We start from the raw sequence: 25735 nt of genomic DNA on the forward strand, positions 1-25735 counted from the left end.
CTGTATGAACACCTGCCCTCCGTCACCAGCCACCATTCACTGGATGAAGTATATGTGGGTGGCTCATGGTGGATTACTTTCTTTTAGAATTATATAGGTTAAAGACTATTGCAAAGAATATTCATTCAAAAGCGAAAACTAAAACTATTTTTAGTAAATTATTTTATTTCAGTTAATTTTTCCAGCTACTTTAATAGTTTAGTTTTAGTTGTTCATTTCGATTTTGTTAATTATTTTATTTTAGTTTACAAAAATAATAGTTTCGGTTTTGATTTTAGTTTTCGTTAACTATAGTAACCTTGATACACACTGCACTACTCTAGGGGAAGTTCCTGTTGGAAAATTACAAACTAAGGCGAATGTCACCCAGCTTGTAAGCCATGGCTGATAAGTGGCTAGCTACTGTTAATTAGGTAGTCTGAGAGCTGCTGACATTTTAATTTTCTTATTAAGATGAGTAGCAGTAGTCATGTGACTACCACGTGTGTATCTGTTCTGAGGTGACACAACACAGAAGTCACGCCTACCTCTGTAATTTTTCCAGACATATCTTATTCCGTACAATTCCACCTACAGGCCTAGCCTCTCCTGGTCTGTGAAGGGTTTATTAATTTTTTCAACATTTCACAACCACGTTAAACATTAAACGTACAAGTACAACGAAGCACAAACAAATGCACAGTAGTTCCCATTTAATATTTATTGAAACAAAGCTCTTCATTTCATTTGTAATTTTTTTTTATTTTTTTTTTTTTATTTAAACATAGCTTTGTCCATTACTTGCTCCTTGAAGTGCATGGGTATCACAGCAAGAGGAGAACACGTTTTAAAAAGCTGGATTACCTTTGCCGGTATCTATTTCATATCCGCTCATACTTAGAAACAGCAGTTAGGCAGTTTACAGCTGTGTCAAAGGCCTTCAGGGCAGGTTGCGTATTGGCACAATTAAAAACAAATGCAGCAACATTGTAAGGTATTACAAATTAAGACCAAACTTACAAACAAAATTATAAAATACATGTCTTACCGTCTACAAACAGGAAGTTTGCCTAATGCCTAAAAACTCTACAGCACCATACAAGACAGAAGTAGTGCTTGGACATTCTATGCTTTTAGTAGCACCAATGAAAGCTTGAGTCAACTGTTAACAGCTAACAGAAGACAGGCCAGATAAAGCTTTGAGGGAAGTTCAGTGCAACATTTGTAGTTCTCATCGTCTTATATATAAAGTAGTAGCGGGAGCCCGAGCTCTCAGACAGCACACAAGTTAGTATGGCTTCGTCAATCAATGGACCATGGGCAATAAGATGTGTGGAATGGAGAGTTTGCATTTCAATGCAAGGTAACTGTAGAGGATGCCAGGAATTAATGCCATGCTGACTCGCACGCTGCAAGCTCCTCCTTGGGCATTGCAGGAGTCTCTATTAGCTGTCTTCCTCGCCTTCATCGACACTGTCTGCTTTTTCTTCTAGGTCTGGCTGTTCGGCGGCTTCCTGCTGCTGCTGCTGTTGCTTCTTCATGTCAACTAGCTTCATCCGGTCACGGATGTGTTCGGCAGAGGAGGCCATGTCGCCAGGACTCCCAAAAAACTGCTCACTTCTGCAATCAAGGAAGACAGACAGTGTAAATTTACAGCAGCATGGAAGAAAATGTCCAAGCAAAATACATCAGAACTGATGGCGGTAAGAAAAGACCAACGCATTTCAGTGTTTCTCATTCAGTTAACATCTCTCTATTATATTAAAAAAATCTTGGGATGAGACATGACTTTCTCAGAAAGACACTTTCATGTCCCATGAGACAATACTTTGTGCCAAGAGATTTAACCAACGCCTGGGGCCGGAAAAAGACAGAGTAGATGACAAAGTAGAACGTCGTAAAGAATTCAAAAACGTTGGCGCGATACAAATGCACAGCACGTTGGAGATAATGGAAGAAGAAAAATTGAAAAGTCTCAAAAAAACTGATAGTAAAGATCACATTAGCGCAAACAAATCGAAATTATTACTCGGTGAAATAACAGAACAGCAAAAAGAAACTGAATATATTGTTTGGATTTAAAGTTTAAGTTGGAGACTTGTACATCATCTAATTCGTGTTGCCAGGAGGGGATGGTTCCGTCTCTCAATTAAAAGAATAGAAAATCTTCCTCTTCATAGGGGTGCGCCTCGGGAGTGGGACCCCCAACAGGAGTAGAGGATGTCTGGGGGGAGAAGAGAAACAAGGCAGTGAGACAAAAGGACAGCTGCTGTACAGGCTTTTAAATGTTCGAAGCGCCACACGAGATGCAGATCACGCAGCACGGCAGCAGCAAGCCAGCAGCTGATCAAGCAAAGAAGAGGTTAAAAAAAAAAAAAAATTTTTTTGTTTCCCATTGTATCACCGTTTAAGAGGGGGTTTCGGAGATGTGAGCAGTCTCCTTGGGGTGCATTCAGTCCCCAACCTAAGCGGCAGAGATGCGAAGTGGCTGGCGCATAGCGCAGGCCGGGGTTTGATTGACGAGTGAAATGAGCAAAAAAAAAAAAAAAGAAGATTAGAACAAATGTTCTACATTTTACAAACTTTGAAAATCAGATCAAATCAATTTGATTGGTAACAAATCAAATTATAGTCCAGTGGTGGTTCTACCATTGAAATTAGGCTATTTTAAAGCTACTACAATTTGTTTTTAACTGAGACAATCTACATCGACACTATCATTTTCAAAAATATCTCTACCAATAGTAAAATGACCAAAAACACATATGACCTAGAGGTTCACCTACACTGGGCATACGAGCATCCATGGAAACAGAACAGGAAAGTGTCCTCCACGCTCGACAATCACTGGTAGCTTCCATTTGAACACAGACAATAGCAAAAGTGAACACGTTCCTTTTGGACTGAGCATGAGGTAGAATCGTTACTGAGAGTAACTTGCAAGTGTAAGATGAGCAAAGCGGAAGAGAAAATGTAAAGAGGAGGACCAAAATAAGCAAAGGGCCACGTCATAAGCACAAACCAATTAATTAGAGCGAGAATAAAGTCTGCATTTTCAAATTTGTACGTTCTCCCCTTCACACTGTAACACTGAGCCATCGCTTCCAAAAATATATATATGGCTTTGGAAAGCATTTTCAAATGTCTTAATTTGCGTGGACTTAAAATGCCACTGTAGTGTGGACAAAAGGCAGAAAATAAAGACTAATGACTGCATTTTACTGGAAAAATCTAGTGTGGACGTAGAGGTAGTGAGCAGGTAACCCAGTGATCTTGATCATTCCACTGTAATCCAATACACATTGACCTTTGGAGCAGGGGGCATTAAAAGCACTGTGGCCTCCAATCTTGGAGCAAATGAAATAAACTGCTGTAACGTTTCAAAACCAGCACACTACCTCCCAAGTTGTTGGTGATGTTTGTCTACTTTCATGCAGTGCTCCTCTTCCAATTTCTGCATTCTTTGCAAGAACTGACTGCCAAAAGACCCTCATCTTGTGCTACTCACAATGAGAGAATCAGTATAAAAGCGCTCCTGTACTTAGCCATGAGCTGCAATGCCCTTGCACTCAGGAGTAGAGTAACTGCGGTGTAAATATATCTGGGAACAGCCAAATATTAAAATCTTTAAAACAGTGCCCTGATTATTAAAGTACTCCTCGCCCAAACTCCACAAAAGTGAAGTTACTGCCCCTGCTTTGGAGTTTAATTCTGCACCAACCAAGTGATGTGATGCCATGGAATTTCATTTCTAGCGTTTTACAGTTTAATATCAAAAAAATGTGTCTGCTGATACAACAATCATTTTATCTGGGAATTTGCATGTAGAACAAAACAGTCACAGTGCCCACAGACATAAATTTGCCAAATGTGAGAACATGGCTTTAACCAAACAGAAGAGGGTACAAGTTTGTGTGACATCAGGTTCAAATGGCAAAGCAAGGAATCAACTGTTCAGAAAAAGAACTTTTGGTAGCCATTATCAATCCTTACCCATCAGGAAAAATTACAGGCACTGTTAATCTGTCCAGTAGTGACCTTCCTACTGTTTCAACGTCTTCATACACTTCTAAATCGACAGACTCTTCAGTCTGCTCTGGACATTCTTTAAGTATCTGCAAGATTAATGGATTATTATAGAGTATTATTCAGAAAGCAGAAGACATTTTGACAATAAGCAATGTTGGGGAATTTGAAAAGATCCGACTCTGGAAAACAAAGTATAAACTTTCAAGACGGCAAAGGGGCCGAAGATTACATAAAGCATTAACAAATTATAATATCAGCAAAAAGAAAACAAATCAAATGTAAATTGTTCAAGCCTCCTTATTTATTTGTGTGTAGGAGGATGTAGAGCTGGAGCCGAGACATTAACACATTGACTGCCACAGTGAAAACAGGTAAATGTATCCATGAAGTCAATGTTAGTGTTCTTTTAATATACTAATTAAATGCATTCTGTGTTTAAGCAAAACTCAAAAAAAAATTTATTTTCTCTAAAAATTGTATTCGAGTTGCTATGTTGTTGGCGCATGGTAAAGTGCATTCTTTGTGAATGCCAGCTGCGCAATAACTCGGCTGGGTCTGACAAGTTAGATCTTGAACAATTTGTTGCAACTGAAAGTTAACGAGGTAACTCATAAGTGGTGTCTGTGTATAGATCACCTACTACAAGTTAACTCGCATTTAGCAGTCAAAGTGTTAACCTTTAATCATACCAAGAAGTCATAATTTTCACCATTTTTTAAAATTCTCTAGATATAATTTTCTTTTTTATTTCAACGTCCTGTTCTACTACCATTTTTGTAAGGTTTCTTTTGGCACTGGTGTGTTCATATTGTTTAAAGATGGTCTACATCCTGGTATTGTAAAACATCCCTCTATTTGTACTTGTTTTGAACTTTGACGTTTTGGCTTTTCTAGCATCTCTTTGCCTTTCATCTTGGTAAGGAATTTCTAAATTAGCAGTCTTATTTTTGAGCTTCTTTTGTTTTATGGCCTTCCTTTTGCCCTTTGTCTCTTGATCGATTGTTGACCTTTTAAGGATAAGCCTGCACTTTTTATCTGTCAACAGAATAATAATGGGAACAAAAAAGCATGTCACTTATTTATACATATTATAAATAAACATAAATAGGTAATAATGCTAATAATTCTTTGCATTTATATAGCGCTTTTCTCGCTACTCAAAGCGCTCAGTAAATGCAGGTTAAGGGCCTTGCTCAAGGGCCCAACAGAGCAGAGTCCCTTTTGGCATTTACGGGATTCAACCAGAAACCTTCCAATTGCCAGTGCAGATCGTAAATAAAGTGTAAGATATGAAAGCATTAGATGTATATTTACAGCCCATCTTTTGTTTAGCTTTCTGCCAAACTTTGAAGTATTCGATTATATTTTGACAGTTTAAACAATCTGATTCAGAAGGCAGGCTCAGTTACGGGATGCACTCATGGAGGAGAGAGAAGACAAAAATGAGCACCATTATGACGAATGCTGTAGTACATCCTGTCTATGACTAGCATTGAGGGCTTTCAGAACAACAGCATCAAGAAATGCAACTGGGGCTCCTTCATACCTACAGCAATAAACCTTTACACTGCCTCACTGTGACTGCTCTCGTCTTTAGCCAAGTCAGGACATTTCTCCTCTTTATCTGAAATTCTTTGAGTTTATTTGAGGGGAGTTGTAGTTACAGTAGAGTCTCGCTTATCCGACATAAACAGGCCGGCAGAACGTCGAATAAGCGAAAATGTTTGGATTAATGGGAGGTCTTAAGAAAAAGCCTATTAAACGTCAAACTATGTTATAATTTTACACATTATGAACCTAATAACCATGTTTTACAACAAAAGAAAAAATTAACTGAAAAAATGAACTTACAATTACAGAATTGTCTTAAGTTAAATACAGTATGTACTGTACTTAAAAAGTTCAGTCCTGTGATGATTTAAACTAATTTTTGATCGTAGTCTGCTTTCCTGACGAGTGCCGTTTCTTCGCTGCCAAGTCTCGCCATCTATGCAGCATCATTATGTCGATTCCTGTAGCTTCTTCTTGTTGCTCAATGTATTTAATTGCAGTTTTAGATCAGTGAAAGGCAACCTTTTTCGAGTTGCGGCGCACTAAGTCCAAAAATTTTCTTTCGCGGCGCACCTGAGGGACTGCCCATAAATAAAGTCGTGACGACACAATCTATGGACAATCGCCAATAAAAACAGTTAATTTTACAAGTTTGAAAGACATTTTATTAATAAAGGAATCAAAGGATAAATCTTAAATTTAATTAATGTGAACGTTGAGATTGTTTTTCAGCACATGAGACTGATGAGAGGATCAATTTTTGAATGACAGACGCACATTTCAAGTCTCTCGCGTTTCTTAGACTTCATTTCCGTAAGTGTTGAAAAACCTTGCTCACAGAGAGTTAATTTTTCCATAGTAATACTCAGACGATTAAGTGGTGAGAGCTGCAGCTACAGCGATACTCTTTCATCGGCAAGAGCCGAAATGTAGTGTTCGTATTTTCTCGTTCTATATTTGCTCCGCCTTCTTCTATCCATACAATGAACGAGATCTTCTAACAACGAGACTTTTTAAGTCTCACCAGATGTGTTTTGACACCGCTGATGTTGATATTATGATGAATGGTGAACAGCGAAAATTTTAACTTGCAACAATCTGATTAACCGTTATCTGTTTTTCCAACATAAAATATATTTTTTTAAACATTATCTTTTTAATCAACCAAAAGTTCAAAAACACTAGCAATTTTAAATATTTTACAAAAGTTTTCGTGGCGCCCCTAGAAAATTCCACGGCGCACCGGTTGCCCGACAGTGTTCTAGAGCCTTAACTCCATCGCTCATATACTCAACATCCGTACGAGCGTATATACCGTTTTCTACAGCATTGTGACTGCGTGTGTGTGTGTTGTGACGTGCGAGTCCCCGTCTTGCTCCTGAAAACATGAAGCTGAATCTCAGTACTTTAGCAGCACCAGCTTTATTCAGCTTGAAACAGCAACAGCACGGTTATTTATTGTAGCGGGATCTGCCACTCTCCTATACACAGACATAGCAGCCAGGCAGGGCCATAATACTGTGCCCTGCGCATTTATAATGTTCATTGTTCTTTGTATCACCCATTGACGGCAGGCACTTATAGCATGTCCGCGATCTTTTCGGATTCGCTTTTACATCGAACTGCTACAGCGCTGGGAGACTGCGATTGCTTTGGGACGCTCTTCCGTGTGTCGTCCCGTTGGGTGGAATCCCACAAGAGTTTAGAAACTCACTCACACCAGCCATGATTCTTTTCAAAGGTAAAGTGCAGGTTAATTTGTTTTATGTATTTTACTTTATATTTTGTATTAATCATTTTTATATGAATAGTTTTGGGTTGTGGAACGAATCATCTGAGTTTCCATTATTTCTTATGGGGAAATTCACTTTGATATACCAGTGCTTTGGACTGCGAGCACGTTTCCGGAACGAATTATGCTCACAAACCGAGGTTCCACTGTAATTAGCTGTGGTAGAGTCGGGAGCAACAAAAAATAGACTACGCTCACACTTGCAACTTGCAGTTGTTGTTGCCGATTGATGCGTTTTTTTTGTTTTTTTTTGCGGTGGGATGTCGGATAATACAGAATGTTGAATAAGCGAAGGTAGGATAAGCAAGACTCTACTGTATTTGTTTTATTACTTGAACTTCTTTAAAAAGATACATTTCTTGTTTAGAGACAAATAAAGATCTAACTATCTAAAAATGGTGGAATTAAAACAAAATGCTTTAAAAGAAATAGGATTTATTATCCTCATGGTATGCATGTGTAGATACTATAAATAAACACACAGATAGACTTAGGAAATTAATTCATTAGTTGCTTCTTAATATTTAATAGTGGATTACTGTAATCACTAAAATTGGTCACAGTGTCTAATCTATTTATATTGAATAGCACTACTGACACGTATTAATGGGACCCTTCATTTGTAACTTGTATTACGATTCGGTCGAGGTAACAAAGAAAATTTCTGCTAAACAGCTTTTGGACTGTAAATCTGACTTCCTCTGCAATCTCCATTAATGATCATTATCAAATCACATGACACGTTGATGCTCAAAAAACTCTTCTGTATTTGTGATCCACACATTTATTTGGATAGACATGTTGCTTAAATACATATTACATAGTTAAATTACAAGAAATATGGACCCCATACGTACATTCACAATAAAATATCTACATCAGGGTTGTCCAGCTGCAGGTTTCATTCCCATCATTTTCACAATTAGTAGCTACATTTGCAGCTGATTATCTTCTTTTCTCTTCGTTATAACAGAATAGCTTTTTAAGACTCAGACCGCTTAATTTTTTTATTTAATTAATAATCAAACAGTCATGAGATGACCAGCTATCTAGTGTCCATCATACAATACAGGAAAATAAAGAAAGATGAAGATCTGAGAAATATCAATCTACTCTGTTCCACAAAACATTTTGACAGTGTCCTCAGGAAAAAAGAAAAAAAATTGGAAATGTCTGCTGTGGCAGAATGAGAGCAACACCAAGAATTAAATAACAAGTTTCATTAAAACCAACAATCAGCTTCTAATTCAGGAATGGATTTGAGTGAAACTGGTTGGAGACTGAGGCCCTGACTTAGCTGGTTGTCTGATGGATCCCTCCACATCTTATTTTTGTTTGCCTGCTGCTTAAGGAAAAAAGAAACAATTAAGGAGCCTGAGTATCAAAAAGCAAGTCAATTAAAATGAAGGAAAAAGAAGTGAATTAGCAGCAGAAATTGATTAATAATTAAGAAAAAGGCATGAAGGAAAACATGCTGCCACTGCAGCCCTCCACTATCTGAGGTGGACAACCATGAACTTTATCATATTGATGACTATGTGACAGGATGAAGTCTGTCATCACCCCACAGGGATGCCACTGCAGAGGCTAATTTATCGTTGTAGCAAGGATAGTGCACCAGCTTTGTAAAAAATAAATATTGAGAGGAACCATTTACACAACTGCACAGTTGCAGAGGGTAGGAATTTCTGTTTAAATTTAATTTTACTTTTTTTTTTTTAAACCTTCAGTGACCTTCACCATGCAGAGCTCTTCCTGGTGTGGAAAGATGTCACAAGTGCATTATATCAGTTATAGCACCATGAGAACACTCAGTTACATAGAAGGACCACCAGCGGTTAGGGCAGCACTTCCTTTTTCAATAAAGCCTGTTTAGAGGCATTACATCAAGTGATTGTTTTAGTTAAATAATGTGATAAGGATTAGTGTAGTGGGGGATCCCTGAGAGGGAAAAAATGATGTATTGTGTACAGTAGAAGATATATTGTGGCACAGAATGGAACTTTTCAGTCCATAGCTGATTGTCTGGAGTCTACTCTCTTAGGTATAAAAGCCTACACTAGAGTCCACTCGGAGTGGTTAATGAAAGGAATTTAGTTGGAGAGCAGAGAAGTGTGGTGTTGGTGTCTAGTCTTCTTTTGCTGTATGTAAATGTAGGTATTTTGCTTTTGAAGCCATTTGTAAATTCTCAACGAGTTTGAGAGTTGTTATTATTTTACCAGTAGGTATCAGCTAGTGACTGGTTTGAAGCATTTAATTTTCTTTAGATATTTTATGGCTGTTTGTATTTTTATTATTTTCGGTTAATCCTGGCCATATAAGTGAGCTTGTTTTTGTGTGTGTCTGTTTCTGGGTTGGGACTGTCTGTGTTTTTAGAACACCTCTGTTTACTTTTGCTCATGTTTGCTCCACTATACTTGTTTGTGGGACTGTTCCTCAATAAAACTACTTTTTACTTTTTAACAACTACAGTATGTGTTTCTCATTCCTTGAGTACGGCTGATACACGTGGTTTACGATTACTAGAGAGACACTGCCATGCTGTGGTTGCCTTGTGACACAATAAGCAAGACATTTTTTTGCAATCATTTCTTTTTATTTAAAAATCACCAACCAGCTTTACAGGATCACAGTCGGACACTAGCAGAATTGCCTACCTTTTCAGCCGCTGTGTGAAATGTTAAGGCCATTTCCAGTCTGTGAACTCTCTCCTCTGAGGTCACAGTGAACTGCTTCCACACCCGATTAAGCCGAGGAAGAGTATCTCCTGAAGACCTGGTTGTGCATCGCAGAGATTGGCACAACACCACTGTGGCCTGAAGCAACTGGCGTCCATAGTCATATGTGCTCTAGACACAGGAGATGGCTGTCAGAACTCAAGTGAAAAATTACTGTGAAATGAACAAACTTGAAGACATCCTATGACTTGATGCCTGAGTTTATATGACTAAGATTTTTTTTTTGCTAGGAATCTGAAAACTTGGGACCATATGCTATTTTGCCCATCACTATCTGCTACAGTACAATACTCAAATTAAAAAAAAAGAATTTAAAACTGAAAAAAACTGAAAAAACATTATTTACTCTTAAAGTAAAGCAAACCACTTACCTGTGCCACATCCACAAACTTTCTATGTTTTTCCAACAAGACTTTTGACTCTTGTGCATCATCACCAAGTCTTATGTGAGTTTTTAGAAGAGCATCAAGCAACTCATTTAGCCATTCTACTGCCTGTGAAATTCAATAGTAAAAATGTTAAATATTAACTTATTTCCAAACATTTTTTGCATTCATATTTTACTGACCCTCAAACTAAAACATTAGAGCAATCTGGACGAGAACAGGCCATTCAGCTCAACTAAGCTCGCCAGTCCTGTACACTTTATTCTTCTAAAAAAACATCAAGTTTTGAAAGTCCCTAACGTCTTACTGTCTACCACACTACTTGGTCACTTATTCCAAGTGTCTATCGTTCTTTGTGTAAAGAAAAACTTCCTAATGTTTGTGTGAAATTCACCCTTAACAAGTTTCTAACTGTGTCCCCGTGTTCTTGATGAACTCTTTTAAAGTCACCGTCTCGATCCACTGCACTAATTCCCTTCATAATTTTAAACACTTCAGTCAGGTCACCGCTTAATCATCTTTTGCTTGAACTGTAAAGGCTCAGCTCTTTTAATCTTTCTTCATAACTCAGCCTCATTGCTCTTCTCTGGACCTTCTCTAGTGCTGCTATGTCCTTTTTGTGGCCTGGAGACCCAAACTGCACCCAGGACTCCAGATGAGGCCTCATCAGTGTGTTATAAAGCTTGAGCAGAACCTCCTGGGACTTGTACTCCACATTTCAAGGCTCTATATAACATGACATTCTGTTAGCCTTCTTAATGGCTTCTGAACACTGTCATGAAGTCGATAGCTTAGAGTCCACTATGACTCCTAAATCCTTCTCATGAGGTGGACTCTCAATTTTCCGACTGCCCATTGTGTATTCAAACCTCACATTTTTACTTCCTATGTGTAAAACTTTACATTTACTAACATTAAATTTTATCTGCCACAAATCTGCTGTCCAAGTCCTTCTGTGATGATATAACGAATTCCAAATTATCTGCTAATCCACCTTTCTTGGTATCATCTGCAAACTTCACCAGCTTGTTACTTATATTCCTATCTAAATCATTTATAGATAATAAAAATAGCAGCAGCCCCAGCACTGCCCCCTGCTGGTCACCACTCTTAACATCACCCAATTCTGATGAGGTTCCTCGCACCATCACCCTCTGCTTCCTGTGTTTGAGCCAATTCTGCACCCATCTGCACACCATGCCCTGAACTGCCACTTCTTTTAATTTGATGCCCAACCCCTCATGTGGCACCTTATCAAATGCCTTCTGAAAGTCAAGATAAATAATCTCATCTGCTCCACTTTGATCGTATCCTTTTGTTGCATCCTCATAGAATTCCAGCCTGTTAGTAAAATATGACCTCCCTCTTCTGAACCCATGCTAACTGTTCAGTAAAACTCCTGTCCTTTCCAGGTGTTGCTCAATCTTATCCTTAATAATTCCTTCCATTAATTTTCCTGTGATGGACGTCAAGCTTACTGGCCTGTAGTTGTGTGGATCTGCCCTGTCACCCTTTTTATATCATGGGATGATATTTGCCATTTTCCAGTCCTTTGAAATCTCTCCAGTGTGCAGTGACTTCCTAAAAATGTGTCAAGGGTTTATATCTGTACTCTCTTGCCTCCTTATGAAACCACAAAATTAAGAAAATTAACATTATCAAGAAAGTTGTGTTAAAAATTATACATTTTTTTAGAATCTTCCAACTATATCTATCCATTCTCTTTTAACTTATGTATTCCAACTTATGGACAGATGAAGTTGATCCTAGTAGTGCTGAACAAAAGGCAAGAAAGGCAGGAACAAACTCTGGAACTCATTATCAGCACACTGCTGAGGATATCCGTACACAGAACCACACCAGAGCAATTCTCAATTTAAACAAGGTGGTGTTGTGGTTAAGGCTTTGGACTTCAAACACTGAGGTTGTGGGTTCAAATGCCACTACTGACACCACTGTGTGGCCCTGAGCAAGTCACTTGCTCTGTTTGTGCTCCGTTTGGAAAACCAAAATAATTATAACCAACTGTATCATAAATGCTGTAAGTTGCCTTGGATAAAGGCATCAGTCAAATAAGTACATTTAAATATAAACTACATATCTTTGGGATTACTTCAGAATACTGGAAAAGTTGAAAAACCAATGAGAAAATAACAACTAAAGATGGTCTCAAGGCTGGGATTTAAACTCCATCTCCGGTTATGTTGAGGTGGCAGCACAAAATACTAAAACTAATGCCACAAATGCCACAATACACAACTTCTAGTCAGAGGGGATGTCAAAGCTGATGACTGCAGTTGCTTATCTTGTCAGCTGACCATGTCATATTAAGCAACTGTGTAACGACTTTCATTTCAGCTTCACGTTTCCAAAAAAATAAAAAAATCACAAGCTAGCGATGTTTTCTGTCAGCCAATAACGTGCTGCCTGACAAAGTCATTTATCATTTGAAGGCTTTACAAGTAAAGCGAGTTCAATCTCAACTCCATTTTTGTCGCAGCATGAACAACACAAGACGTGAGACAGAGAAGCCTCTCTTCTTTTTATTCCTCATAGGTGCACTGGTTATCAGGTTTTGTATTTACTTCAGACAAAATAAAATCTCATTTCTTGGAGTGAGTCACAAACTGGCTGGACTGAGTCACTGGGTATATCACACTACACAACTCGTACGTGACACAGCCTGCTTCAGACTTGCTAAGGTTATGTAAATGTTGCCTATGACAGAAAAGTCGTGTAATTTGACACGCTCATCACAAATGAAATCATGTTAATATCAAACATACAAGCACCTGAATATATTGAATGCTTTGATCATATTGTCTTGTCTCCCTCTAATCCTATTTTGAAGATGGACTTGTCATTTCTTTATTTTATTTTTAAAACTAGCAAAATACCCTCGCTTCGCAGCGGAGAAGTAGTGTGTTAAAGAGGTTATGTAAACATATATATACATAAACATATATATATATATATACATATCTACATATACATATATATATACATACATATACACATCCATATATACATATCTACATATACACATATCTACATATACATATATATACATATACACATCCACATATACATATATATACATATACAAATTTACACATCTACATATATATATATATATATATATATATATATAAATAAATAAATATAGACATACATATATACATACATACATACTTTCACATACACATTATATATATATATATATATATATATATATATATATATATATATATATATATATATATATATATATATATATATATATATATTCACAGCATTCGTAGTCTGAATCACAATCTGATTGTATGGGTGGTTACCTACCAGGTAACACTTATGGTTGGCCAGCAAGTCAGCTAACATCAGCCACGGTGCCTTCAGTTGTGAGAAGCAGATCATAGAATGGTTGAAAATAGTTTACTGTCAAATAATGCAAACAGTACGCGACACGTGTTTCTCCCTAATTCTTGGCTCATCAGGCGTACACACTCACTGCACTCCCTTACGGGAATCGAACCTCGGACGTCAGCGCTAGAGGGGCTTCGCAGCGGTGAAGTATTGCTTTTAAATTTTAATTAAGAAGAAAAGAAAACCTTTTTAAATTGAGGGAAAATATACCAACAACAATTTGTTAAGGATCTGTTTTTTTGTGAAGCTGCCTTTACACAGCCTCTCCGCTGTTTTATAAACGAACGCCATATAAGGCCGTCCTTTCTCCTTGCTTAGCGGTTCTGTATTGTTTTATTGTTCGTTTATTACGATTGTTATAGTTCTCTTTGTATACCACGTTGTCAGTTCAGCACTCCAGTTGTAATATGACCAAGTCGTGCAAGCTTACTGTTGAGAATGCAACGTATATTTGTACAGGAGAAAAGCAATCTTGCCAAACTTAATTTAAACTTACGGTTTACACCGTGCTTTGTTTCTGCCTTAGCTGCACTTATGAATATGCTTGTATGCGTCACTCGCTCGCTTCTTATTGTTTCGCTGCCTTCTCAATTGTGTAATGAATGTTTTCTTCAGCGCTCTTTGGGGCTCTTGCTTGTTTTCTACGTACTGCGTTCACAGTAAGTTCACATGATTACGTGGGAGGCGTGATGACGCGATACGCAACTCCGCCTCCCACGGCCATCGAGCTGCAGTTCATTACAGTATATGGACAAAAAAGAGGTTCCAGTTATGACCGTTACGCTTTGAATTTCGAAATGAAACCTGCCTAACTTTTGTAAGTAAGCTGTAAGGAATGAGCCTGCCAAATTTCAGCCTTCCACCTACACGGGAAGTTGGAGAATTAGTGATGAGTGAGTGAGTGAGTCAGTGAGGGCTTTGCCTTTTATTAGTATAGATGTGGATTTCCTCACTGTATTTTTATGCTATGCATGTCATATTTTAATATAAGGTAAAATTAAGTTTTGCTTTTTTTCGTGGATGAAACTTCATAATACATGCACAAGAAACAAAAGCAAATTTTGGAAACAAATTTAAGTGCACATAGCTCTTACACATAAAAGCTAAACACTATTGCAGACTTCTCCACTATCATCTTAAAGCTTACAACATTCCAAGTATTCAGCAGTAAAAATAAACGAACACTTCTGCAAAATGGAATAAGCTTTGTGTAAGCGCCGTCATTAAAACCATACACTAAAGGAAAATCCTTAAGAGTAAAAGCTAAAATGGGATAGTGGCAGGATGGACCCCTGCACCAGTCACAAAAAGCAGCCACTGATGATACTAGCAAAATCAACTCAAGTGTAGAAACAACAGGATGAATTTCCACAAAATCCATTGTAAAATGGCCTACCTGAGCAGCATCCTCCTCACACTTGAATAGCTGGACCATTTGAAGCATTTTCAGCCTCCGTACGTCAACCATATCTTCACATCTATTAAAGCAAAGAACAACAGATGAATACTGCATTTTCTTTAATTTGTGACAATTGATGTATCAGCATCAACCCCCCTACTGTGAAGAAAATGCGAAAAGGAGCACATCAACCTCAAATAGGAACACAGCTCTCACTACACACAGTGCAACATCTGGAAATTTGGGAATCCCAACTTTAGGCCTTTAAACAGAAATATTTTTACTATGAGGTATTTGTTCACTCTAAACATTACATACTTTGTATGAAATAGTTAATATCCAAAATATCTATGCATGGTTTAGAAGAAACAATGCATGAAACTGGATAAGAAATTAGCTAAGAAGAATTAGCTCATGTGCAAAAATAAGCGAAGTATAATGTTTATTAGCTCAGTCAATGAGGCAAAAACAATCCAGTGCTGAAATACGTGGGTAGAAAAGTGAAGCAAACTGCCAATCTACTGGACAAATTTATGAAATCCTCTTCAATGTAAGGGTTAAGAACCCAGTCACTATGTTCTTACCCTTCACATTTGGGCAGTACAACATGACACAATCTAAAAAGACGGCTTATTATAAAAGGATAAATAAAGTACTCTTAGGTCTAAAAATGACTGTAAAACCACAGCAGATCATTTTAATATCCATAAATCTACTACAAGAAAAAAAGATTTTTGCTCCAAAAGTTGGCAGATGTATTAGTCCATGGTATACATGGTAAGAGGCGCTACTGTGAAAAGAAACTGCAGAACTTAATTTTCCCAAATACACAAGAATGAATGAAACTGAAATACTAGAATTTCTCTGAAACTTGTCTGATCACACAGACGGGTGCTGTAAATTTAGGCCTGTTAGAGGGAAGCTGCACTGCAATAAACTGAGACAGACATGAAGCATCCGGAAAGCTTGCCAAATCATAGACCAGGAAGTCTGCAACCACACTTAAAACGTGGTTCATTAATGGGAATTCCAAGCATTAAGGGGACTAGACCCCAAAGAACTGTGGCCTGTAGCCTAGAGGGAGCTGGGAAACAAGTCAGCCCAGATTTTGCATTTTATGTTATTTAGCGCATTGCCTGTTGTGTGTACATATTTTTTACCTGTTCAACAATTCTTCTCATCATCACTAGTTTGATGGCCATTTCATGCCTTTACCAAGGTGGGCCAGTGGCCGCCATATTATTTTTCTCAATTATCAATAAATTGTAATACAATGGAACCTCGGTTCACGAACGTCTCGGTACACGTATAAATCAGTTTACGACCAAAAAGTTCGCCAAACTTTTGCCTTGGTTCACGACCACACACTCGGTATATGAACAAGCCAGCTTCCCTTTCGGTTTGTACATGTTCAGTCTCTCCCTGTGCATTTCCTGTGCAGCGAGCAAGAGAGAGAGCGCGACACACACACACACACACACACACAGGCAGCGCGAGAGGGACAGACAGACACACACAGGCAGCGTGAGAGAGAGAGCTGGACGCTTAAGGTAGGAAGGCAGTTAAAGAATGCACTGGGCTTGATTTTGTTTTCACTTCTGTTTACAGCGATCGGTTCGTAGTGTGCATTGTTGCAATGTTACTTTTCTTGGTTGTTTATTAAACTACGGATTTTTTCAAATGTTCATTTTTTTCCCTGTGCTTAAAACTCATTAAAAAAAAGTGTTTTTAGCCAGCGGTTGGTAGTGCTATAGCACGAACTATTGCAGTGTTAGTTTTCTCTGTTGTTCAAGGTTTTCTCAGTGTTATTCAATGTTTTTACATTTACAGTGGAACCTCGAGATACGATCACCTCTGTATACGAGAAATTCAAAATACGAGGAAAGTATGAGCAAAAAATTCAGATCTAAATACGAGCATTGGCTCGTGTAACGAGCCACGAGCCAGGCTGTGGGTATAGCTCGCGGCTTAGCGAGGGGGCGTGGTAGCAGTTGCGAGCCGCGATCTGCGGTGTGTGCGTTTCTCACTTAAGTGCACAGGTGGGAAGCTGCCCACATCCATGATTGTTCCTGTGGCTGATGGGCTGCAGCTGCCATGTCCTCCCCGCATATATAGAGAAGCGCGAGCCGGTTAAGGGGGAGAAGAAGTTAAAGAAAAGAGAGGAGAGAGAACGGAGGTTGCAGGCAGGCAGGCAGGCGGAAGAAGTCGGTGCGGGAGAGTGAGCGAGTGCAGGCTCGCGTGTAGCTGAACAGTGAGCTGAACAGGCGAGCCAAACAGCTGAAGCAGGACGGTGTAGAGAAGGTCAGCTGCATTAAGAGTGTCTCGCCTGTTGCAGAGCCCGCAGGTGAGACGCTAACAGAGAAGAAGCACCGGGGATTGTCATCTGTTTTTTAAAGACGGCATCCTTTTGACGTTTTAACCTCGTGTTAAAGGATTGTTATTCTTGTGTATTTTAAACCTCCACTTCACAACTGTTTTAAGGATTATTTATTTAAAGATTTATTGAATGCTCTACTGCACTTTGGACACCTGTTTTGATTTTTTTTAATAATCAGTTATATTATTTACCAGTGTTATTTATTAAAGGTAGACTACAGTATATATGATTATCAGTGTTATTTGTTAGGAAAATTGATTTTTATGTTAACATATTTGGGGTGCGGAACGGATTAACTGGATTTCCATTATTTTCAATGGGGAAGTTTGTTCTAGATACGAGAAATTCGCTATACAAGCTCAGTGCTGGAACGAATTAAACTCGTATCTAGAGGTTCCACTGTAGTTTAATATTACGCTGTGCATTCTATGGTTTAATTAACTACATTTGTGCTTAAAAACTTAAAAAAAATATATATATTTACATACAGTTCGTATGGTCGGGAACGGATTAATTGTATTTACGTACGTACAATCCTATGGGGGAAATTTCTTCGGTCCATGACCAAATCGATTTACAACCAGAGTTTTGGAATGAATTATGGTTGTGAACTGAGGTTCCACTGTATCTTGTTTCTTAACACAAGCATGTTTAAATAACTTTTTGAAAGAACATCTTAAACACCCCACATAAGGAAAAAGGTAAGCTTTTTGCTGGGGATAAAATCGGCCAGGGGGAGCTTTGAAAAGGGAAGTCAGCTAGTCAGTGTGAGAGGCCTGTTGTTTACAGGTAGCAATACAGTCACCTATGGATTACAGTCTTTATCCTGGATCATCGCACTAGTATGGATTCTATTAATGTTTAACATATTCAGTTTGATTACTAATTAAGCCCTTTAGTTTCCATGTCACTGTGTGTGAGTCTTGCAAATTGGGCCAAAGCTGGGTGTGTTCCTGAGGTTCCCACCAAAAAAAATAAATAAATCACCGTCCTTGTAGTGGTGTGAATCTTAGCAGCACTGCGACCACTACAGTACAACATCCTCAATGCATCCATTGGTACAAAAGTCAGCATCGGGCACTTCTTAGTTGTCCAAGATTGTAGATACACCTACTCTCTAACGTTCCATCTGTGTGATTTATAAACTTCTGGCTACTGACAGCGAGTGCTTGATTTTCTGCCTACGACTTGGTTTAGCAGTTCTTGGCTTTGACATCTAGAGTTATGCTTTCGGCTTGTTTCTAGATTGCATTTAATCTCCCAATCTCTTATTTCTAATCACTTTCATGTTTTTATCTCTAGCAGAACCAAATAAAGTTCCCTTGAATAGTTAGAGGTTAGTGCTACTCTCTCCTAACGCAAAGACCTAAATTCAGCTCCCTTCTGGGAGATGTTCTCAATGCTCTCTACTTTCACTCCACTTCCTAAAGGCAGAAAAGTGTGGTGTAGTGGTTAAGGTTTTGGATTGCAAACTCTGAAGTTGTGGGTTTAAATCTTGCTAGTGTTAATAATGATGGACATTCAGCAAATCAATTAAGCTGCCTGTACTCCAATTGGAAAAAACAAAAGAAATGTAACCAATCGCATCTCTAAAATGTTGCAAGTCACACTGGATAAAGGAGTCAGCCAAATAAGTAATAATAATAACAATAATCTTATATATAGGGACCTTGCGGGCACTACAGGATTTCAATCCATGACGGTGTGTTACCAATGGTGTTCTTGGTGACTGCAGTGGTCCCAACTGCCTTCAGATCATTAACAAGCACCTCTCATGTGAGGGCCGATCCCTCACCTTTCCTCATCTTATCACCCTATGAAGCAACATGGAGTTCCAGACAGAGGGTGACTGATGGTCATTTTATATTTCTTCCATTTCCGAATAATTGCACCAACAGTTATCTTCTCACCAAGCTTTTTGCTGATGGTCTTGTAGCCCATTCCAGCCTTGTGCAGGTCTACAATCTAGTCCCTGATGTCCTCTGACAGCAGTTTGGTCTTGCCTATGGTGATGGAGAGGTTGGAATGGAAGAAACTGATTCTGTGAACAGGTGTGCTTTATACACATCACGTGTTGAGATCAGGAGTATCTGAAATTGATTTATTGACTGACTGATTGATTGTAATCTGTGTACAACACGGGCACACAGCCAATCTGTGGGAGCCACAATTTTGGCAGGGATTTAGGGGATCAAATCCTTATTTCACTCAATGACAGGCAAATCAATTTATAACTTTTATGCAATGCAGTTGTTCAGGATTCTTGGTTGATATTCTGTCTCTCTCCATTAAAATTTAACTACCATAAAAATTAGAGACTGTTCATTTCTTTGTACGTGAGCAAACTTACAAATTCAACAGGGGATATATGTACAGTGGTACCTTGAGATACAAGTTTAATTCGTTCCGTGACCGAGTCAAAATGCTCATATCTCAAATCAATTTTCCCCATTGAAATGAGATAAATTCATGCCAGCCCCCAAAAAAAACACCCCAATATTTTGTTAAATGTTTTCAACATAAGAAAAATGTATTTATAATGAACAAATATTGTATACAAACAAAATAAAACCTAATACATAAAAGAGAATCTAAGGAAATAAACAGATGTTGACGAAGCCGATTAGTGTATTGTAATGTTTTTTTCTTTCACGTTTGCTTAACTTAATTTTCTTCTTCACTAGTTTTTTTTTTTTTTTTGCCATGCTTTCCTTACTTTCATTCTCAAGGCATTTCAATAGAAACCTATCCAAGGAGCTTTGTTTAGTACTCCCCTTTAGAATGTTTCTGAAATGAGTTAGGCAAGTGTCATTAAATAGCGCTGCTGCACGATCAGTTGTAACTTTTTCAGGATTTTTCTTTTCAATAAAGTCAAGCGTTAGGCAAGTGTCATTAAATAGCACTGCTGCACGATCAGTTGCAACTTTTTCAAGGGGTTTCTTTTCTTTAAAGTTCGAAACTTTTTTCCACATTGCAAACACTTCCTTTATCTCACTTTAAGAGATAACCTCCTCCACGATACCGATCTCCTGCAGAACCTCCATATGTTGCCGTGTCAGGAGTTCCGTCAACTCCTCCGTCGTCAGTTCCTCGGAATGTGCGGCAACAAGCTCTTTGATGGCTCGTGTTTCGAATTTTGGCTCCTAACTCAAGGCAAAAAGTCAACCTAGTGACGACTCGTATCTCAAAAAACTCGTACGTTGGGGCACTCATATCTCAAGGTACCACTGTATATATATATATATATATATATATATATATATATATATATATATATATATATATATATATATATATATGTGTGTGTGTGTGTGTGTGTGTGTGTGTGTACAGAAGCAGTGGACGTGGTCCGTAAGAGATTACAGGATGACCCCCACACTCAGTAAAAGGACCACTCTCAGCACCGACCAAGTGTGTCTGCTCTTGGAACTGTGTCTTCACTCTACATATTTCATATACAAAGGCCAGTACTACAGGCAGAAACATGGGTGCGCCATGGGTTCCCCAGTTTCACTTATTGTGGCCAATCTGTATATGGAAGAAGTGGAAAAGAGGGTGCTATTATCCTATTCTGGAACACCACCGAGCCATTGGTTCAGGTATGTGGACGACACCTGAATGAAAATCAAATCTCAGGAGGTACCACAATTCACTGACCACATCAACTCAGTGGACAAACACATCCAGTTCACCAGGGAGGACATGAAACGTGACAGGCTAGCTTTCTTAGACTGTGAAATTTCCATCAGCAATGGGGGACATTTGAAAGTTAATGTGTACTGTAAACCAACGCATACGGATCAGTATTTAAGGCTTGACTCTCACCATCCGCTAGAGCACAAAATAGATGTCATCAGGACTCTACAACACAGAGCAAACACCATACCCACAGACACAGCAGCCAGGGAAGCAGAAGAACATCATATCAAAAAGGCCCTGAGAAAATGTGGTTATCCCCACTGGACTTTTGTCAAAGCAGGGAAGACACCTAAAGAATGCTCTAAGCAATCCAGGAGAGAGGAAGGACCACCGCTGCCTAAGCAAAAACCTTTGGTGATCCCTTATGTGTCAGAAGTATCGGAACAGCTGAGACGCATTTTTTCAAAACAGCAGGTCTCGGTGGCTTTCAAACCCCAAAACACGCTACAGCAAAAATTGGTCCACCCCAAGGACCGGTTGCCCCGACACAGACAGAGTAATATAGTTTATGCAGTTAAGGGCCCAGAGGATTTCCTGAGGAGTCAAGGAAGCCATTTACGTGAAAAAGGAACGACCATCTCTGAACCGAGGAGGGGGCCTAAGGGTACATCTTTCACCATTTTACAATGCTGTGATTGTAGCCATTCCCCAACTCTCTGTGAATGGTACTCATGGCCATTGATCAATGGACAATTTGCATATCACTGATCACACGGCCCATTGTTAGTCAATGGTCCTAGTTTCGGTCATTATGCAAAGGTACTGTTTATAAGGTTGGAGAAGCCTGCAGTCAACTGAGACTGAGGAAGTCACTTGGATGAGTGATGTGATGTATCTCCCTGGAAAAGAACTATGTCCAGATGAACTGAACTTTCTAGAATCATACAGAAGGAGTCACTGTGTTCATGCAAGTGCAGCCTCTGACAGTCTGGCGTTCCATCAAGTGTTGGTTTCTGCCTTGTAAAAGATGCCATTAGGATAGGCTGAGGTTTTCTAGAACTATATAATGGAAAAAGTTGTCTGAGTACAGCAACTTCTGAACAAGTAGAGCCAACTATACATGGAGTCTAAAGAGGCTTTTCCAAACTTTAAATTCGTTAAAAGTGCTTATAAATAATACAAAGATTTACATATATTTTGTACAGTTTTAGCAGAGGTAGGTTAAGTGACTTGTTCAGAACAACATACGGAGTAAAAGGTGGTAAATAAACCTTCGACATGGGTTTAAAATCCAGTGCTCTTGTTACTATGACGATTGACTGCTCCAAAAAAACGAAAATTAACACTAAATAAAAACCTGATCCCCTTGTTAAATATGGCGGAGGATGTACTCTGGTTTGGGTCCGGCTTTCTGCCAATGGTCTCAGACTAATTGCAATCATTGTGGAAAAACAGATTCACCGTCAAATGAAAATATTCTGGAGAATGTTAGGCTTTTGGCCTTGAACTGAAATTGTGCCGAGAGGGAGTCACCAAAAACACAATGATGGAAGACATCCCAGGAAATTAATGGAAAATGTGGGAGGAACTTAAGTGGGAAATTTATGGGAGATGGCCAACAAATCTGGATCAGTAGAAGTTGCTTCATAAAGACTAATGGACGAAACATAAATATCAGAGCAGTTTTAGGACACTCTTAATCAAATGCAAGAAACCTTTGACTTTTGACATAGCTACGCTGACTAAACCAAAATTTTTATTATAAATATAGGTTGACTGTCATAACTATACATTATATAAATTAAACATAGCCTGAAAAAATCATTTGATGTGATAAGCTATTCTGAACACTCCCAATCAACTAATCTGGAGTAAAATTGGCAGATTTTGATCAGCAGTGGATTAACTGGCACACCACTACCAATTCTTAATTCTTGTCTGCTATAAGATCTCATGGTCACCACCTGCATGACAACATAATCAACCCTGCATGTGTCTTTGTTACTGCCTGGTTTGTGCTAGCAAAGAAGCCAAAGTTGGATCTCGCATGAAACATACATTAGACTTAAAAAAAAGTCTTACACTGAAAGGAGCACAGATAAACAAAAATGGGATGTTTACAGATTATCAAATAATTTCAACACAATTTGCTTAACAGGAATTCATGTAGGAAAATCTGTAATATTTTAATAAATGCTTTATTACGGGGCGGAGTGATGGCTCCGAGGCTAGGAATCTGCACTGGCACTTGGAAGGTTGTTGGTTCAAATCCCCTAAAATCCCCTTGAGCAAGGCCCTTAACCTGTAATTGCTCCGTCCTGACTATGACGTTAATCTGCATCCAGCCCTACATGTAGGACCTCCAAACTGCAGGGAAAAACCTGGGGGTTGGTGGCAGAATTTGCACTCCAGCCACCATAAAAAAAAAAAACTCCCACTATTCCATTTCACCTGAAATGGTGTGGTGCTGAGGTGTCACCCGTTGCATGGCTGCACTCGGTCCTGATCTGGGATCCTGAGTTGGTTTGTCATGCGGTGGGTGCAGCAATGCGCTGTATCAGCTCTTGCTTCTGACCTCCCTCTCCCTCTCTCTCTCTCTCTCTCTATTATGAAAAAAAGCACAAAAATTGTCTTCTTGTAGTGTAATGCATCTCATATAGAGACATATTACAGTATAAGCCCTGGAATATTAAAATCTACTCTAAAATATTCCAATGAATACATATTTATAATATAAAGTAATGGAGTTTCATTTAGTTCGCTTCCCGGGTCCTCCCTGCATGGAGTTTGCATACAACACAATACAATACAGTTTATTTTTGTATAGCCCAAAATCACACAGGAAGTGCTGCAATGGGCTTTAACAGGCCCTGCCTCTTGACAGCCCCCCAGCCTTGACTCTCTAAGAAGACAAGGAAAAACTCCCAAAAAAACCTTGTAGGGAAAAATGGAAGAAACCTTGGGAAAGGCATGTTCTCCCCATGTCTGCGTGGGTTTCCTCCTGGTGCTCCAGTTTGCTCCCACAGTCCAAAGACATGCAAGTTAGGTGCATTGGCGATTCTAAATTGTCCCTAGTGTGTGCTTGGTGTGTGTGTGTACGCACCCTGCAGTGGGCTGGTGCCCTGTCCGGTGATTTGTTTCCTGCCTTGCGCCGGCTGGGATTGGATCCAGCAGACCCCTGTGACCCTGTAGTTAGGATATAGCAGGTTGGATAATGGATGGATGGTGTTTCATTTACTAATTCATATGACATTTTGAGATGTGGGCATCTACACAATATATAGTGGTGGTGCTCCTGTCTTGATTATAAAGCAGTAGCAGGGGTACCGGGGGCATTACCTATGTGTTGGGGTTGCTGAATACATCTTGAAAGAAAAAAATGGGTTATGGTGGGCCAGTGTATAAAAGGTGAATCTGTAACAAATTTGGAGGACACATGTTAAATGGTCTGGACTTGCATACCAGACAAAAACAAGTTGCTGTACCTGGCACTGCTCCGGACGGGGGTACTGACTACATTTTAAAATGTAACATAGCCAAATGACATTTTAAAAAAACAGAAATCTGTGAAGGTACTGTATGTTCAGCAGGGTGATATTTACATACTAAACACATAAACACACACATTCAGCTTTATTTATATATATATATATATATATATATATATATATATATATATGGTTGAAATAGTTTACTGTCAAATAATGCAAAGAGTACGTGACACGTGTTTCGCCCTAATTCTGGGCTCATCAGGCGTACACACTCCACTGCACTCCCTCTCGGGAATCGAACCTCGGACGTCAGCGCCAGAGGCGATGCCTCTAAAGTTGCGCCACGGCGTGTGATTTGTTTATTTGACAGCATGTAGATCGGGGTAAATACAATCAGATTGTGACACAGACTACGAATGCCGTGAAAATATTATATATATATATATATATATATATATAGCGTGCAATTACCCTTCATCTGTAATAAATATCACGTTGAAACTAAGGGCCTTGTGACATTATGCAACTTCTCCAGTGATTTTCAGTTGTAGTTTTAGTGAGTCAGAGGCAAGTCGGTGGCATGTTCCAGAGAAGTCGGTCAGGATAGGTGACATGCCCAGTGACTCATTCTGACTTGCTCTGATTAAAATCTTTAGTTGTAGGGTCAGGGTTTGAGTGCATGAGAGCAGATAACTAACGAATACTCATCCAGATGTAAAATGCAGTGACCAAGCAAAAGGAACAAGTGTGTTTTGAGCCTCACAAACAGAACACAAGCTGGTCTTTATCATGTCTTGTGTTTTATGTACTAAACAGAACAGAAAAAAGAAAAAAAAGATTATGCTGAACTCACCATACAGTGCTAACTCTATCAAGCGACACATTATTGGCTGTCACAAAAAGGAGCAAGAACACCCATGATGCAAAGTCA

General features: G+C 38.9%; 1 protein-coding gene across 2 annotated transcripts in view; it reads right to left on the bottom strand.

The window, feature by feature from the left end:
* Positions 1-681: 681 nt before the first annotated feature.
* Positions 682-25735, bottom strand: part of sestd1 (SEC14 and spectrin domains 1) — a 186733-nt gene continuing 161679 nt past the window's right edge. For both annotated transcript variants that reach the window (XM_028806200.2, XM_051930628.1), the window contains exons 15-19: positions 15295-15376; positions 10461-10583; positions 10009-10200; positions 3973-4094; positions 682-1599 (exon numbers count right to left, since the gene is read on the bottom strand). In XM_028806200.2, the coding sequence (XP_028662033.1) occupies positions 1425-1599; positions 3973-4094; positions 10009-10200; positions 10461-10583; positions 15295-15376 (694 nt within the window). In that variant the 3' untranslated portion in view covers positions 682-1424. The remainder of the gene's footprint in view (positions 1600-3972; positions 4095-10008; positions 10201-10460; positions 10584-15294; positions 15377-25735) is intronic.

Source organism: Erpetoichthys calabaricus, chromosome 8, assembly GCF_900747795.2.
Source record: "Erpetoichthys calabaricus chromosome 8, fErpCal1.3, whole genome shotgun sequence".
Taxonomy (NCBI): domain Eukaryota; kingdom Metazoa; phylum Chordata; class Cladistia; order Polypteriformes; family Polypteridae; genus Erpetoichthys; species Erpetoichthys calabaricus.